General features: G+C 44.5%; 1 protein-coding gene across 1 annotated transcript in view; it reads right to left on the reverse strand.

Moving 5' to 3' along the window:
• LOC124014282 (neuromedin-K receptor-like) overlaps positions 1-15403 on the reverse strand; it is a 20484-nt gene extending 5081 nt beyond the window's left edge. The window contains exons 1-4 of the mRNA XM_046329105.1: positions 14828-15403; positions 12206-12394; positions 10788-10938; positions 10586-10705 (exon numbers count right to left, since the gene is read on the reverse strand). Of these exons, the coding sequence (XP_046185061.1) occupies positions 10586-10705; positions 10788-10938; positions 12206-12394; positions 14828-15204 (837 nt within the window). The 5' untranslated portion in view covers positions 15205-15403. The remainder of the gene's footprint in view (positions 1-10585; positions 10706-10787; positions 10939-12205; positions 12395-14827) is intronic.
• Between the last annotated feature and the right edge of the window lie 3129 nt (positions 15404-18532).

Below are 18532 nucleotides of genomic sequence, written 5' to 3' on the forward strand. Positions count from 1 at the left end.
AGGTTATATACACAGGGTACCAGTACTGAGTAATGATAACTAGGTTATATACACAGGGTACCAGTACTGAGTAATGATAACTAGGTTATATACACAGGGTACCAGTACTGAGTAATGATAACTAGGTTATATACACAGGGTACCAGTACTGAGTAATGATAACTAGGTTATATACACAGGGTACCAGTACTGAGTAATGATAACTAGGTTATATACACAGGGTACCAGTACTGAGTAATGATAACTAGGTTATATACACAGGGTACCAGTACTGAGTAATGATAACTAGGTTATATACACATGGTACCAGTACTGAGTAATGATAACTAGGTTATATACACAGGGTACCAGTACTGAGTAATGATAACTAGGTTATATACACAGGGTACCAGTACTGAGTAATGATATCTAGGTTATATACACAGGGTACCAGTACTGAGTAATGATAACTAGGTTATATACACAGGGTACCAGTACTGAGTAATGATAACTAGGTTATATACACTGGGTACCAGTACTGAGTAATGATAACTAGGTTATATACACAGGGTACCAGTACTGAGTAATGATAACTAGGTTATATACACAGGGTACCAGTACTGAGTAATGATAACTAGGTTATATACACAGGGTACCAGTACTGAGTAATGATAACTAGGTTATATACACAGGGTACCAGTACTGAGTAATGATATCTAGGTTATATACACAGGGTACCAGTACTGAGTAATGATATCTAGGTTATATACACAGGGTACCAGTACTGAGTAATGATAACTAGGTTATATACACAGGGTACCAGTACTGAGTAATGATATCTAGGTTATATACACAGGGTACCAGTACTGAGTAATGATAACTAGGTTATATACAGGGTACCAGTGCTGAGTAATGATAACTAGGTTATATACACAGGGTACCAGTGCTGAGTAATGATAACTAGGTTATATACAGGGTACCAGTACTGAGTAATGATAACTAGGTTATATACACAGGGTTGCTGAGTAATGATAACTAGGTTATATACACAGGGTACCAGTACTGAGTAATGATAACTAGGTTATATACACAGGGTACCAGTACTGAGTAATGATATCTAGGTTATATACACAGGGTACCAGTACTGAGTAATGATAACTAGGTTATATACACAGGGTACCAGTACTGAGTAATGATAACTAGGTTATATACACAGGGTACCAGTACTGAGTAATGATAACTAGGTTATATACACAGGGTACCAGTACTGAGTAATGATAACTAGGTTATATACACAGGGTACCAGTACTGAGTAATGATAACTAGGTTATATACACAGGGTACCAGTACTGAGTAATGATAACTAGGTTATATACACTGGGTACCAGTACTGAGTAATGATAACTAGGTTATATACACAGGGTACCAGTACTGAGTAATGATAACTAGGTTATATACACAGGGTACCAGTGCTGAGTAATGATAACTAGGTTATATACACAGGGTACCAGTACTGAGTAATGATATCTAGGTTATATACACAGGGTACCAGTACTGAGTAATGATATCTAGGTTATATACACAGGCTACCAGTACTGAGTAATGATAACTAGGTTATATACACAGGGTACCAGTACTGAGTAATGATAACTAGGTTATATACACAGGGTACCAGTACTGAGTAATGATTACTAGGTTATATACACAGGGTACCAGTACTGAGTAATGATATCTAGGTTATATACACAGGGTACCAGTACTGAGTAATGATAACTAGGTTATATACACAGGGTACCAGTACTGAGTAATGATAACTAGGTTATATACACAGGGTACCAGTACTGAGTAATGATAACTAGGTTATATACACAGGGTACCAGTACTGAGTAATGATAACTAGGTTATATACACAGGGTACCAGTACTGAGTAATGATAACTAGGTTATATACACAGGGTACCAGTACTGAGTAATGATAACTAGGTTATATACACAGGGTACCAGTACTGAGTAATGATAACTAGGTTATATACACAGGGTACCAGTACTGAGTAATGATAACTAGGTTATATACACAGGGTACCAGTACTGAGTAATGATAACTAGGTTATATACACAGGGTACCAGTACTGAGTAATGATAACTAGGTTATATACACAGGCTACCAGTACTGAGTAATGATAACTAGGTTATATACACAGGGTACCAGTACTGAGTAATGATAACTAGGTTATATACACAGGGTACCAGTACTGAGTAATGATAACTAGGTTATATACACAGGCTACCAGTGCTGAGTAATGATAACTAGGTTATATACACAGGGTACCAGTACTGAGTAATGATAACTAGGTTATATACACAGGGTACCAGTACTGAGTAATGATAACTAGGTTATATACACAGGGTACCAGTACTGAGTAATGATAACTAGGTTATATACACAGGGTACCAGTACTATATAACCTAGTTATATACATATAGGGGTCTGGGGTAATTGAGGTGTATGTATATAACTAGGTTAGGGGGAGGGGTCTGGGGTAATTGAGGTGTATGTATGTATATAACTAGGTTAGGGGGAGGGGTCTGGGGTAATTGAGGTGTATATATATATATAACTAGGTTAGGGGGAGGGGTCTGGGGTAATTGAGGTGTATATATGTATATAACTAGGTTAGGGGGAGGGGTCTGAGGTAATTGAGGTGTATATATGTATATAACTAGGTTAGGGGGAGGGGTCTGGGGTAATTGAGGTGTATGTGTATATAACTAGGTTAGGGGGAGGGGTCTGAGGTAATTGAGGTGTATATATGTATATAACTAGGTTAGGGGGAGGGGTCTGGGGTAATTGAGGTGTATGTGTATATAACTAGGTTAGGGGGAGGGGTCTGGGGTAATTGAGGTGTATGTGTATATAACTAGGTTAGGGGGAGGGGTCTGGGGTAATTGAGGTGTATATATGTATATAACTAGGTTAGGGGGAGGGGTCTGAGGTAATTGAGGTGTATATATGTATATAACTAGGTTAGGGGGAGGGTCTGGGGTAATTGAGGTGTATATATATATAACTAGGTTAGGGGGAGGGGTCTGGGGTAATTGAGGTGTATATATGTATATAACTAGGTTAGGGGGAGGGGTCTGGGGTAATTGAGGTGTATATATATATAACTAGGTTAGGGGGAGGGGTCTGGGGTAATTGAGGTGTATGTGTATATAACTAGGTTAGGGGGAGGGGTCTGGGGTAATTGAGGTGTATATATAACTAGGTTAGGGGAGGGGTCTGGGGTAATTGAGGTGTATGTGTATATAACTAGGTTAGGGGAGGGGTCTGGGGTAATTGAGGTGTATATATGTATATAACTAGGTTAGGGGAGGGGTCTGGGGTAATTGAGGTGTATATATGTATATATAACTAGGTTAGGGGGAGGGTCTGGGGTAATTGTGGTGTATGTGTATATAACTAGGTAAGGGGAGGGGTCTGAGGTAATTGAGGTGTATATATGTATATATAACTAGGTTAGGGGAGGGGTCTGGGGTAATTGAGGTGTATGTGTATATAACTAGGTTAGGGGGAGGGGTCTGGGGTAATTGAGGTGTATATATGTATATAACTAGGTTAGGGGGAGGGGTCTGGGGTAATTGAGGTGTATGTGTATATAACTAGGTTAGGGGGAGGGGTCTGGGGTAATTGAGGTGCATGTGTATATAACTAGGTTATATACACAGGGTACCAGTACTGAGTAATGATATCTAGGTTATATACACATGGTACCAGTACTGAGTAATGATAACTAGGTTATATACACAGGGTACCAGTCCACATGCAGGGGTCTGAGGTAATTGAGGTGCATGTGTATATAACTAGGTTAGGGGGAGGGGTCTGGGGTAATTGAGGTGTATATATAACTAGGTTAGGGGGAGGGGTCTGGGGTAATTGAGGTGTATGTGTATATAACTAGGTTAGGGGGAGGGGTCTGGGGTAATTGAGGTGTATATATATATAACTAGGTTAGGGGGAGGGGTCTGGGGTAATTGAAGTGTATGTGTATATAACTAGGTTAGGGGGAGGGGTCTGGGGTAATTGAGGTGTATATATGTATATAACTAGGTTAGGGGGAGGGGTCTGGGGTAATTGAGGTGTATATATAACTATGTTAGGGGGAGGGGTCTGGGGTAATTGAGGTGTATGTGTATATAACTAGGTTAGGGGGAGGGGTCTGGGGTAATTGAGGTGTATATATGTATATAACTAGGTTAGGGGGAGGGGTCTGGGGTAATTGAGGTGTATATATGTATATATAACTAGGTTAGGGGGAGGGGTCTGGGGTAATTGAGGTGTATGTGTATATAACTAGGTAAGGGGGAGGGGTCTGAGGTAATTGAGGTGTATATATGTATATATAACTAGGTTAGGGGGAGGGGTCTGGGGTAATTGAGGTGTATGTGTATATAACTAGGTTAGGGGGAGGGGTCTGGGGTAATTGAGGTGTATATATGTATATAACTAGGTTAGGGGGAGGGTCTGGGGTAATTGAGGTGTATATATGTATATAACTAGGTTAGGGGAGGGGTCTGGGGTAATTGAGGTGTATGTGTATATATAACTAGGTTAGGGGAGGGGTCTGGGGTAATTGAGGTGTATGTGTATATATAACTAGGTTAGGGGAGGGGTCTGAGGTAATTGAGGTGTATATATGTATATAACTAGGTAAGGGGAGGGGTCTGGGGTAATTGAGGTGTATATATGTATATAACTAGGTTAGGGGGAGGGGTCTGGGGTAATTGAGGTGTATATATGTATATAACTAGGTTAGGGGAGGGGTCTGGGGTAATTGAGGTGTATGTGTATATAACTAGGTTAGGGGAGGGGTCTGGGGTAATTGAGGTGCATGTGTATATAACTAGGTTATATACACAGGGTACCAGTACTGAGTAATGATATCTAGGTTATATACACATGGTACCAGTACTGAGTAATGATAACTAGGTTATATACACAGGGTACCAGTCCACATGCAGGGGTCTGAGGTAATTGAGGTGTATATATATATAACTAGGGGAGGGGTCTGGGGTAATTGAGGTGTATGTGTATATAACTAGGTTAGGGGGAGGGGTCTGGGGTAATTGAGGTGTATATATGTATATAACTAGGTTAGGGGGAAGGGTCTGGGGTAATTGAGGTGTATGTGTATATAACTAGGTTAGGGGGAGGGGTCTGGGGTAATTGAGGTGTATATATGTATATAACTAGGTTAGGGGGAGGGGTCTGGGGTAATTGAGGTGTATATATGTATATAACTAGGTTAGGGGGAGGGGTCTGGGGTAATTGAGGTGTATATATATATAACTAGGTTAGGGGGAGGGGTCTGGGGTAATTGAAGTGTATGTGTATATAACTAGGTTAGGGGGAGGGGTCTGGGGTAATTGAGGTGTATATATGTATATAACTAGGTTAGGGGAGGGGTCTGGGGTAAATTGAGGTGTATATATAACTATGTTAGGGGGAGGGGTCTGGGGTAATTGAGGTGTATGTGTATATAACTAGGTTAGGGGGAGGGGTCTGGGGTAATTGAGGTGTATATATAACTAGGTTAGGGGGAGGGGTCTGGGGTAATTGAGGTGTATGTGTATATAACTAGGTTAGGGGAGGGGTCTGGGGTAATTGAGGTGTATATATATATAACTAGGTTAGGGGGAGGGGTCTGGGGTAATTGAAGTGTATGTGTATATAACTAGGTTAGGGGAGGGGTCTGGGGTAATTGAGGTGTATATATGTATATAACTAGGTTAGGGGAGGGGTCTGGGGTAATTGAGGTGTATATATAACTATGTTAGGGGGAGGGGTCTGGGGTAATTGAGGTGTATGTGTATATAACTAGGTTAGGGGGAGGGGTCTGGGGTAATTGAGGTGTATATATGTATATAACTAGGTTAGGGGAGGGGTCTGGGGTAATTGAGGTGTATATATGTATATATAACTAGGTTAGGGGGAGGGGTCTGGGGTAATTGAGGTGTATGTGTATATAACTAGGTAAGGGGAGGGGTCTGAGGTAATTGAGGTGTATATATGTATATATAACTAGGTTAGGGGAGGGGTCTGGGGTAATTGAGGTGTATGTGTATATAACTAGGTTAGGGGAGGGGTCTGGGGTAATTGAGGTGTATATATGTATATAACTAGGTTAGGGGGAGGGGTCTGGGGTAATTGAGGTGTATATATGTATATAACTAGGTTAGGGGGAGGGTCTGGGGTAATTGAGGTGTATGTGTATATATAACTAGGTTAGGGGAGGGGTCTGGGGTAATTGAGGTGTATGTGTATATATAACTAGGTTAGGGGGAGGGGTCTGAGGTAATTGAGGTGTATATATGTATATAACTAGGTAAGGGGGAGGGGTCTGGGGTAATTGAGGTGTATATATGTATATAACTAGGTTAGGGGGAGGGGTCTGGGGTAATTGAGGTGTATATATGTATATAACTAGGTTAGGGGGAGGGGTCTGGGGTAATTGAGGTGTATGTGTATATAACTAGGTTAGGGGGAGGGGTCTGGGGTAATTGAGGTGCATGTGTATATAACTAGGTTATATACACAGGGTACCAGTACTGAGTAATGATATCTAGGTTATATACACATGGTACCAGTACTGAGTAATGATAACTAGGTTATATACACAGGGTACCAGTCCACATGCAGGGGTCTGAGGTAATTGAGGTGTATATATATATAACTAGGGGAGGGGTCTGGGGTAATTGAGGTGTATGTGTATATAACTAGGTTAGGGGGAGGGGTCTGGGGTAATTGAGGTGTATATATGTATATAACTAGGTTAGGGGGAGGGGTCTGGGGTAATTGAGGTGTATGTGTATATAACTAGGTTAGGGGGAGGGGTCTGGGGTAATTGAGGTGTATATATGTATATAACTAGGTTAGGGGGGGGTCTGGGGTAATTGAGGTGTATATATGTATATAACTAGGTTAGGGGGAGGGGTCTGGGGTAATTGAGGTGTATATGTGTATATAACTAGGTTAGGGGGAGGGGTCTGAGGTAATTGAGGTGTATATGTGTATATAACTAGGTTAGGGGGAGGGGTCTGAGGTAATTGAGGTGTATATGTGTATATAACTAGGTTAGGGGGAGGGGTCTGAGGTAATTGAGGTGTATATATGTATATAACTAGGTTAGGGGGAATAAAGTCAGTAGCTTCAACTCATGTGATGGGTCCAAAGGTCAATGTAGATAGTCCAGTTACTTAAATAGTTATCCAAATAGACTAACTATTTAACTAACTAACTATTTAACTAACTAACTATTTAACTAACCATTTAACCAACTAACTATTTAACTAACTAACTATTCAACTAACTAACTAACTAACTAACTATTTAACTAACTAACTAACTATTTAACTAACTAACTATTTAACTAACTATTTAGAAGCTGTTAAGGCTCCTGTTGGTTCCATACTTGTTGTATCAGTACTCCTGGTGGTGCGGTAGCAGAGAGACTTGGGTGGCTGGAGTATTTTACCATTTGTAGGGCCTTCCCCCATCTTGGATGGCAGGGAGCTATGCCACAGTGATGTACTGGGCCTACCCTCTTTAGCACATTGCAGCCAGATGTCAAGCAGTTGCCATACCAACATGCTTTCACAGACACAGCTGGCAAATGTTTTCAGCCTCCTGAAAAGGGTAAGAAATGTTGTTATGCCTTCTTCATGGTCCAAGCACACCGAGACAGTCATGAAGAGGGCACGACAACACCAATTCCCCCTCACGAGACTGTAAACATTTGGCATGGGTCCTCAGATTCTCAAAAGATTCTACAGCTGCACCATCGAGAACATCACTGCCTGGTATGGCAACTTCTCGGCCTCCGACCGCACGGCGCTACAGAGGGTGGTGCGTACGGCCCAATACATTAATGGGGCCAAGCTTCCTGCCATCTAGGACCTCTATACCAGGCGGTGTCAGAGGAAGGCCCTAAAAATTGTCAGACTCCAGCCACCCCAGTCATAGACTGTTCTCTCTGCTACCGCACGGCAAGCGGTACCGGAGCGCCAAGTCTAGGTCCAAGAGGCTTCTAAACAGCTTCTACCCCCCCAAGCCATAAGACTCCTGAACATCTAATCAAATGTCTACCCAGACTATTTGCATTGCCCCTCCTCTTTTATGCTGCTGCTACTCTCTGTTATTATCTGTGCATAGTCACTTTAATAACTCTACCTACATGTACATATCAACTCAATTACGTCGACACCGATGCCCCCGCACATTGTACCGGTGCCCCCCTGTATTCAGCCTCGCAATTGTTATTTTACTGCTGCTCTTTAATTACTTGTTACTTTGTTGGTTAAGGGCTTGTAAGTAAGCAGGTCTTACATCGGAACAACTGGTCCGGATTAGTGTCCCAGTCCTTGAAAGCAGAAGCTTTAGCCTTTAGCTCAGTGCAGATGTTGCCTGTAATCCATGGCTTCTGGTTGGGATATGTACGTACGATCACTGTGGGTACAACGTCGTCGACGCATGTATTCAAGAAGTTTAGGACTGTGGTAAATTCCTCAAAGCCATCTGTGCTAGCGAAAAAGTCTGGTAGCTTATCATCCACTTCAACAGACCACTTCCGCATTGAGCGGGTCATTAGTACTTCCTGTTCTCTTGTAAGCAGCAATTATGAGGATAGAGTTATGGTTAGATTTGCCAAATGGAGGGCGAGTGAGAGCTTTGTATTTGTTTCTGTGTGTGGAGTAAAGGTGGTCTAGAGTTTTTTCACCTCTAGTTGCACAGGTAAAAATAGTAAAAAAAGAGGTCAAACTGATTTAAGTTTCCCTGCATTAAAGTCCCCGGCCACTAGGAGCGCTGCTTCTGAATGAGCACTTTCTTGTTTACTTATGGCCTTATACAGCTGGTCTTAGTGCCAGCATCAGATTGTGGTGGTAAATAGACAACTAAGAAAAATATAGATGACAACTCTATTGTTACATAGTGTGGTCTACAGCTTATCATGAGGTACTCTACCTCAGGTGAGCAATACCTCGAGACTTGTTTAATATTAGATTTCGAGCATCAGCTGTTATTGATAGAGACACACCCCTTACCTGAGGCTGCCGTCTGGTCTGCACGATGGAGACATCTTTGAGATATACACTGAGTATACAAAACATTAAGAACACCTGCTCTTTCCATAATACTGACCAGGTGAATCCAGGTGGAAGCTATGATCCCTTATTGATGGCACTTGTTAAATCCACTTCAGTCAGTGTAGATGAAGGGGAAGAGACAGGTTAAAAAATATATTTGTAAGTGTTGAGACATGGATTGTGTATGAAAGCCATTCAGAGGGTGAATGGGCAAGACAAATATTTAAATGGTAGTAGGTGCCAGGCGCACTGGTTTGTGTCAATAACTGCAACAGTTTTTCACGCTCAACAGTTTCCTGTGTGAATCAAGAATGGTCCACCACCCAATCGACATCCAGCCAACTTGACACAACAATGGGAAGCTTTGGAGTCAACATGGGCCAGCATCCCTGGAGTCAACATGGGCCAGCATCCCTGGAGTCAACATGGGCCAGCATCCCTGGAGTCAACATCCCTGGAGTCAACATGGGCCAGCATCCCTGGAGTCAACATGGGCCAGCATCCCTGGAGTCAACATGGGCCAGCATCCCTGGAGTCAACATGGGCCAGCATCCCTGGAGTCAACATGGGCCAGCATCCCTGGAGTCAACATGGATTAGCATCCCTGTGGAACGCTTCCGGCACGTTCTGGAGTCTATGCCCCTACAAATAGCATTATTCTGTGCACGTGACAAATACAATTTGATTTGATTTTGGTTTGAGGCTGTTCTGAGGGCAATATCAGGGCAACTGAATTTAGGAAGGTGTTTCTGATGTGTGGTATACTCTGTGTATACCATCTATGTCCTTGTTCAGCCACGACTCTGAGAAACAGGGTATTAGATATTATAGTTCTGCTGGTCTGGTTGATAGGAAAGAAGTTCACCCAGTTTGATCTCAAACATAAAGAGGACGCTATATTTTGTTCACCCAGGTTAGGAAGCTGCTTGGCCTTATTGCACCTGTTGACCTGACTCTGTTGAGCAGTCTGTTGACCTGACTCTGTTGAACAGTCTGTTGACCTGACTCTGTTGAACAGTCTGTTGACCTGACTCTGTTGAACAGTCTGTTGACCTGACTCTGTTGAACAGTCTGTTGACCTGACTCTGTTGAACAGTCTGTTGACCTGACTCTGTTGAACAGTCTGTTGACCTGACTCTGTTGAACAGTCTGTTGACCTGACTCTGTTGAACAGTCTGTTGACCTGAACTGACTCTGTTGAACAGTCTGTTGACCTGAACTGACTCTGTTGAACAGTCTGTTGACCTGAACTGACTCTGTTGAACAGTCTGTTGACCTGACTCTGTTGAACAGTCTGTTGACCTGACTCTGTTGAACAGTCTGTTGACCTGAACTGACTCTGTTGAACGGACAGAGGGATGGACAAACGTCTGTCCATCTGACAGCTCAAATGAGTCAAGTGTCTCCAACAGGTACAATGACAATAATCATTGACATTTCCATAATACGCGCTCCATGAGACTGACCTGCTGTATAGACTTGACTCTGTTCAGTTGTCTGTTGAGTCCTGTTATCATGAAGTAGAGGTGGTAGGGGAGCCAGCAGACTGCAAACGTTACCACCACAATCATCATCATCTTCACCACCTGAACGACAGGAAAACTAATAAAGACAACGTGTGTGTCTCCATCCGTGTGTGTGCGTATCTTTGTCAGGCTGTCTGTGTACCTTCCTCTTGGCTTGTATCTGTAGATGGTAGTTATCTTTAGAGTCACCAGGTATCTCTCCGCCCCAAAGTGTCCTACCCACCAGACTGTAGGTACCAGCCATCACCACTAGAGGCAGCACATACACCAACACTGCTACTATTATATGATACCTGGAGAGAGAGACAGAGGGAGAGTGAGAGAGAGATAGAAAGAGAGACAAGGAGACAGAGGGAGAGAGAGAGAAAGACGGGGGAGAGGGAGAGGGAGAGAGAGAAAGACAGGGGAGAGGGAGGGAGAGAAAAGTAGAGGGAGAGAGGCAGGAAGAGAGAAAAGTAGAGGGAGAGAGAGAGACAGGGAGAGAGGGAGAGAGAGAAACAGGGAGAGAGAGAGAGAGAGAGAGAGAGAGAGAGAGAGAGAGAGAGAGAGAGAGAGAGAGACAGGAGAGAGAGAGAGAGAGAGAGGAGAGAGAGACAGAGAGAGAGAGAGAGAGAGAGAGAGAGACAGGGAGAGAGAGAGAGACAGGGAGAGAGAGAGAGACAGGGAGAGAGAGAGAGAGAGACAGGGAGAGAGAGAGAGAGAGAGAGACAGGAGAGAGAGAGAGAGAGAGAGAGAGAGAGAGAGAGAGAGAGAGAGAGAGAGAGAGAGAGAGAGAGAGACAGGGAGAGAGAGAGAGAGGGAGAGAGAGAGAGAGGGAGAGAGAGAGAGAGAGGGAGAGAGAGAGAGAGAGAGAGAGAGAGAGAGAGAGAGAGAGGAGAGAGAGAGAGAGAGACAGGAGAGAGAGAGAGAGAGACAGGGAGAGAGAGAGAGAGAGAGAGAGAGAGAGAGGGAGAGAGAGAGAGACAGGGAGAGAGAGAGAGAGAGAGAGAGAGAGAGAGAGAGAGAGAGAGAGAGAGAGAGAGAGAGAGAGAGAGAGAGAGAGAGAGAGAGAGAGAGGGAGAGAGAGAGAGAGAGAGAGAGACAGGGAGAGAGAGAGAGACAGGGAGAGAGAGAGAGAGAGACAGGGAGAGAGAGAGAGAGAGAGAGACAGGGAGAGAGAGAGAGACAAATTAATAAATGAATGAAGGAAGCTATACGTATTTAGCAGTGAGGTACTAACATGAATGAGTCCTGAGCAGTGAGGTACTAACATGAATGAGTCCTGAGCAGTGAGGTACTAACATGAATGAGTCCTGAGCAGTGAGGTACTAACATGAATGAGTCCTGAGCAGTGAGGTACTAACATGAATGAGTCCTGAGCAGTGAGGTACTAACATGAATGAGTCCTGAGCAGTGAGGTACTAACATGAATGAGTCCTGAGCAGTGAGGTACTAACATGAATGAGTCCTGAGCAGTGAGGTACTAACATGAATGAGTCCTGAGCAGTGAGGTACTAACATGAATGAGTCCTGAGCAGTGAGGTACTAACATGAATGAGTCCTGAGCAGTGAGGTACTAACATGAATGAGTCCTGAGCAGTGCGGGGCCAGTAGACGTAACACAGTGTTCTCTGTCCAATCTTTCTTGTGGTTGAGTAGTAACACAGCGGGAACGCTAGTACCACGGCCATACCCCAGATACAGCCAATCACAGACCTGGTTACCGTTGCCGAGAGGCGCGGCTTGAGTGGGTGGATGATGGCCATGTACCTAGGTAACAGGAGGTGACATAAGGAGAGGTCAGGGGTTAGAGGTCAGTGGTGAACTCTGGGTACAGTTCCCAATACTGCTAGATCAGGAGCTTTGTGTTTTTGTTTGAACACCAGAAGTGTGCACTAGTTCACTACCCATCATGCATTTAAAAAAGCATTGGATTGGTGCAGGGACAGCTGGAAGGAGTCGCCAACATCTTCCTCACATCACACTCCATTCATTTACCCCCCCCCCCCCCCCCCACTGAGGATCTCCTGAAGCTAAGCAGGGGTTGTCCAGGTCAGCCAAGGAAACTATGGCCAAGGAAACTATGGCCAAGGAAACTATGGCCAAGGAAACTATGGCCAAGGAAACTATGGCCAAGGAAACTATGGCCAAGGAAACTATGGCCAAGGAAACTATGGCCAAGGAAACTATGGCCAAGGAAGCTATGGCCAAGGAAACTATGGTCAAGGAAACTATGGCCAAGGATACTATGGCCAAGGAAACTATGGCCAAGGAAGCGCTCTCCATCTCTCAACCCTCTCCATCTCTCAACCCTCTCCATCTCTCTACCCCCTCCATCTCTCTACCCCCTCCATCTCTCTACCCCCTCCATCTCTCTACCCCCTCCATCTCTCTACCCCCTCCATCTCTCTACCCCCTCCATCTCTCTACCCCTCCATCTCTCTACCCCCTCCATCTCTCTACCGCCTCCATCTCTCTACCCCTCCATCTCTCTACCCCTCCATCTCTCTACCCTCTCCATCTCTCTACCCCCTCCATCTCTCTACCGCCTCCATCTCTCTACCCCTCCATCTCTCTACCCCCTCCATCTCTCTACCCCTCCATCTCTCTCCCTCTCCATCTCTCTACCCCTCCATGTCTATACCCCTCCATTCCTCTCACTCTCCATCTCTCTACCCCCTCCATCTCCTTGTCTATAACCCCTCCATTCCTCTACCCCCTCCATCTCCATGTCTCTACCCTCTCCATGTCTCTATAACCCCTCCATCTCTCTTTCCCTACCCTCTTTCCCCTCTCTGTCCTATTTCCATCCTCTGTCTCTGTCTCTCTCTCTCCCTCTCTCTCCCCCTCTCTCTCCCCCTCTCTCTCTCTCTCTCTCCCCCTCTCTCTCTCCCCCTCTCTCTCTCCCTCTCTCTCCCCCTCTCTCTCTCCCTCTCTCTCTCTCTCTCCATCCATTCTCTGAATCTTGACCTCTTTGCAGCTGATCTCTCTCCCCTTTAGGTCTGACCCCTTCTGTTGACACACTAGAGTGTAAGACATGATGCCTTGCAGGAATTGTCATCGTCATCCTATCTTCAGACATCAACGCCTGCCTAGGGGTCTGGGGTTGATGTCAAGCTCAGTGGTCTTATCACACGCAGGCTGTGCTTGATGATATCCTGACATCCTGTAGACGAACTGAACTGATGTTTCTAATGACCAACGAAGAGGAGCAGACGCCAGGCTTTGTGGAATCTAGCTCAGACTACACCGATGTCACACCGATTCGCCCCACGGTCAATACATCAAAAAATGTAAAACGATGAAACGCCCACCTATCTACCCATGTTTGTCCTCTGTAGTTGCCTTTTCGTTGTATTGCTGAAATCCATACTTTTTCAATGAACTTTAATCAAATACCACCAACGGACTGTGACCTTGTTGATATTCAATGGGCACATCATAGAGCACCAGTAAACATATGTACGTTTCATAATCAACGTTTCCAGGGGTAAATGTCGTCTACATTCCATAAAGGCCTCCGTCCTGACGGAGGGAAGTTTAATCCGCTGGAACGTTAATTAGGAGATGCCTGTTCATCTCTGTGTGAGGTACAACAACAACAACAACAACAGAATCTATGTGAGGTACAACAACAACAACAACAGAATCTATGTGAGGTACAACAACAACAGAATCTATGTGAGGTACAACAACAACAACAACAACAACAACAGAATCTATGTGAGGTACAACAACAACAGAATCTGTGTGAGGTACAACAACAACAACAACAACAACAACAGAATCTATGTGAGGTACAACAACAACAACAACAGAATCTATGTGAGGTACAACAACAACAGAATCTATGTGAGGTACAACAACAACAACAACAACAGAATCTATGTGAGGTACAACAACAGAACCTATGTGAGGTACAACAACAACAGAATCTGTGAGGTACAACAACAACAACAACAACAACAGAATCTATGTGAGGTACAACAACAGAACCTATGTGAGGTACAACAACAACAGAACCTATGTGAGGTACAACAACAACAACAGAATCTATGTGAGGTACAATAACAACAGAATCTATGTGAGATACAACAACAACAACAGAATCTATGTGAGGTACAACAACAACAGAATCTATGTGAGGTACAACAACAACAACAACAGAACCTATGTGAGGTACAACAACAGAACCTTTCTCACCGGTCCACGGCGATGGCCACCATGGAGTAGATGCTGGCGAACACCGCTGTCACAGGAAGGAAGTTGTGGAACTTGCAGTAGACGAGACCGAAGTACCAGTCCCCGTGCGCAGCGTAAACGAAGTTCACGAACGAGTTGAAGGCCGCCATGGAAGTGTCCGCGAGAGCCAGGTTCAACAGGAAGTAGTTTGTCACTGTCCGCATCGGTTTGTGAGCGAGGATGATCCAGATAACGATGACGTTCCCGCTCACCGAGACAAACAGCACGAGACTGTAGGCTACCGTCCAGAGAGCGAGCAGCCAAACCGGCTGGACAAATTGGTTCGTGATGTTCCAGCCCCCGACTGGGATGTTGGAGACATTACTAGGCTCGCTCATAACGATGGAGAGAGAGGTTACTGGTAGCTATCGTTAGTAGTGTGAGCGGTCTTATCTGATGGAGAATAACAGATCCACCCAGTTAACAGCTTGTAAGGGAATGTCTTCATAGGGCTGTTAACTGTCTGGTCTCCCGGGAGATGAAGTGGCCTTAAAATAAACAGCGACTGGCATCTTCTTTTCACTTCACTGGAGTGACATCTCTCTCTCTCTCTCTCTCTCTCTCTCTCTCTCTCTCTCTCTCTCTCTCTCTCTCTCTCTCTCTCTCTCTCTCTCTCTCTCTCTCTCTCTCTCTCTCTCTCTCTCTCTCTCTCTCTCTCTCTCTCTCTCTCTCTCTCTCTCTCTCTCTCTCTCTCTCTCTCTCAATTTAAGGAACTGCCCCTTTTCTTTCAATTTTCACCTAAAATATTCTTGGTACCATTTGAAAGGAAACACTTAAAAGTTTGTGGAAATGTGAAATGAATGTAGGAGAATATAACACATTAGATCTGGTAAAAGATAATACAAAAGAAAACGTTATTTTCTTGAATCATCTTTGAAATGCAAGAGAAAGGATATAATGTACTTTTCCAGCCCAGATGCAATTTAGATTTTGGACACTAGATGGCACCATTGTATGTGTAACGTTTTTGACTTTCATTTTTTTATTTAACCTTTATTTAACAAGGCAAGTCAGTTAAGAACAAATTCTTATTTTCAATGACAGCCTAGGAACAGGGGGTTAACTGCCTGTTCAGGGGCAGAACAACATATATTTTTTTACCTTGTCAGCTCAGGGATTTGATCTTGCAACCTTTCAGTTACAAGTCCAATGCTCTAACTACTAGGCTACCCTGCCGCCTCAATGATCCAATGAACCATTGCATTTCTGTTCAAAATTTGCGAGGAGCTGCCACGCTGGACAGAGAGTGACCCACCTGTTAACTGAGAGGCCTTTAAGGTTTTTTTCTCCTCAACCTTTATTAATAACTTGTGTTCCCGCTGTCTTATTTTATTGAGTTTCACCCCTGTGACACCCCTGTTTCACCCTGTGACACCCCTGTGACACCCCTGTTTCACCCCTGTGACACCCCTGTGACACCCCTGTTTCACCCCTGTGACACCCCTGTTTCACCCCTGTGACAACCCTGTTTCACCCCTGTGACACCCCTGTTTCACCCCTGTGACACCCCTGTGACACCCCTGTTTCACCCCTGTGACACCCCTGTTTCACCCCTGTGACACCCCTGTTTCACCCCTGTGACACCCCTGTTTCACCCCTGTGACACCCCTGTGACACCCCTGTGACACCCCTGTGACACCCCTGTGACACCCCTGTTTCACCCCTGTGCTGCCACAGGTCACATTTGACAGGAGGTTAGGAAGTGCAGCTATGCTCACTGAGTCTGTACATAGGAAGCTTTCCTTAAGTTTGGGTCAGTCACAGTGGTCAGGTATTTTGCCGCTGTGTACTCTCTGTTTAGGGACAAACAGCATTCAAGTATGATCAGAAACAGTACCAGTCAAGAGTTAGGACACACCTACTCATTGTAGAGTATTGTGATGTCATTCCACCAACGATGAATGTCTGATGTCCTCTATCTTCATAAAGGTGGAAACTAGTTAGAGACAAATAACTATAGATCTACAGTACCAGTCAAGAGTTAGGACACACCTACTCATTGTAGAGTATTGTGATGTCATTCCACCAACGATGAATGTCTGATGTCCTCTATCTTCATAAAGGTGGAAACTAGTTAGAGACAAATAACTATAGATCTACAGTACCAGTCAAGAGTTAGGACACACCTACTCATTGTAGAGTAAATGTCATTCCAGAATGTCTGATGTCTTCTATCTTCATAAAGGTGGAAACTAGTTAGAGACAAATAACTATAGATCTACAGTACCAGTCAAGAGTTAGGAACTACTCATTCAAGGGTTTTTCTATATTTGACTATTTCCTACATTGTAGAATAATAGTGATGAAAACCAAACTATGAAATAACACATATGGAATCATGGAGTAACCAAAAAAAGTGTTAAACAAATTAAAATATATTTTATTTATATGTGAGATTCTAAAAAGTAGCCACCCTTTTCCTTGATTGACAGCTTTGAACAATCTTGGCATTTTCTCAACCAAGCTTCACCTGGAATGCTTAGCCAGCGGTCTTGAAAGAGTTCCCACATATGCTGAGCAGTTGTTGGCTGCTTTTCCTTCACTCTGCGGTCCAACTCATCCAAAACCATCTCAACTGGGTTGAGGTCAGGTGATTGTGGAGGCCAGGTCATCTGATGCAGCACTCCATCACTCTTCTTATTGGTCAAATAGCCCTTACACAGCCTGGAGGTGTTTTGGGTCATTATCCTGTTGGAAAATAAATTATAGTCCCACTAAGCCAAAACCAGATAGGATGGTCGCTGCAGAATGCTGTGGAAGCCATGCTGGTTAAGTGTGCCTTGAATTATAAATACATCACAGACAGTGTCACCAGCAAAGCACCCCCACACCATCACACCTCCTCCTCCATGCTTCACAGGGGGAACCACACATGCAGAGATCATCCGTTCACCTATTCTGCGTCTCACAAAGACACGGCGGCTGGAACCAAAACTCTAAAATTTGAACTCATCAGACCAAAGGACAGATTTCCACCAGCTAATGTCCTGTGCGTTGGGGAAAGTAGAAGAAGCTTTTCAATCACCCCTTTGTGCAGTGGCCACCCTTTCCTGCTGGGCCCTCAGGTCATTTGTGCCCCTTATGATGTGGCTGGGGGACCTCTGACAACAGCTCCAGGGCATGTCTGGTGTCTGTCCTCTGTCAACAGCTCCAGGGCATGTCTAGTGTCTGTCCTCTGTCAACAGCTCCAGGGCATGTCTAGTGTCTGTCCTCTGTCAACAGCTTCAGGGCATGTCTGGTGTCTGTCCTCTGACAACAGCTCCAGGGCATGTCTGGTGTCTGTCCTCTGTCAACAGCTCCAGGGCATGTCTAGTGTCTGTCCTCTGTCAACAGCTCCAGGGCATGTCTAGTGTCTGTCCTCTGTCAACAGCTCCAGGGCATGTCTAGTGTCTGTCCTCTGTCAACAGCTTCAGGGCATGTCTAGTGTCTGTCCTCTGTCAACAGCTCCAGGGCATGTCCTCTGTCAGTGTGTCTGTCCTCTGTCAACAGCTTCAGGGCATGTCTGGTGTCTGTCCTCTGACAACAGCTCCAGGGCATGTCTAGTGTCTGTCCTCTGTCAACAGCTTCAGGGCATGTCTGGTGTCTGTCCTCTGACAACAGCTCCAGGGCATGTCTGGTGTCTGTCCTCTGTCAACAGCTCCAGGGCATGTCTAGTGTCTGTCCTCT

Source organism: Oncorhynchus gorbuscha, linkage group LG25 (assembly GCF_021184085.1).
Source record: "Oncorhynchus gorbuscha isolate QuinsamMale2020 ecotype Even-year linkage group LG25, OgorEven_v1.0, whole genome shotgun sequence".
NCBI classification, from domain to species: Eukaryota; Metazoa; Chordata; class Actinopteri; order Salmoniformes; family Salmonidae; genus Oncorhynchus; species Oncorhynchus gorbuscha.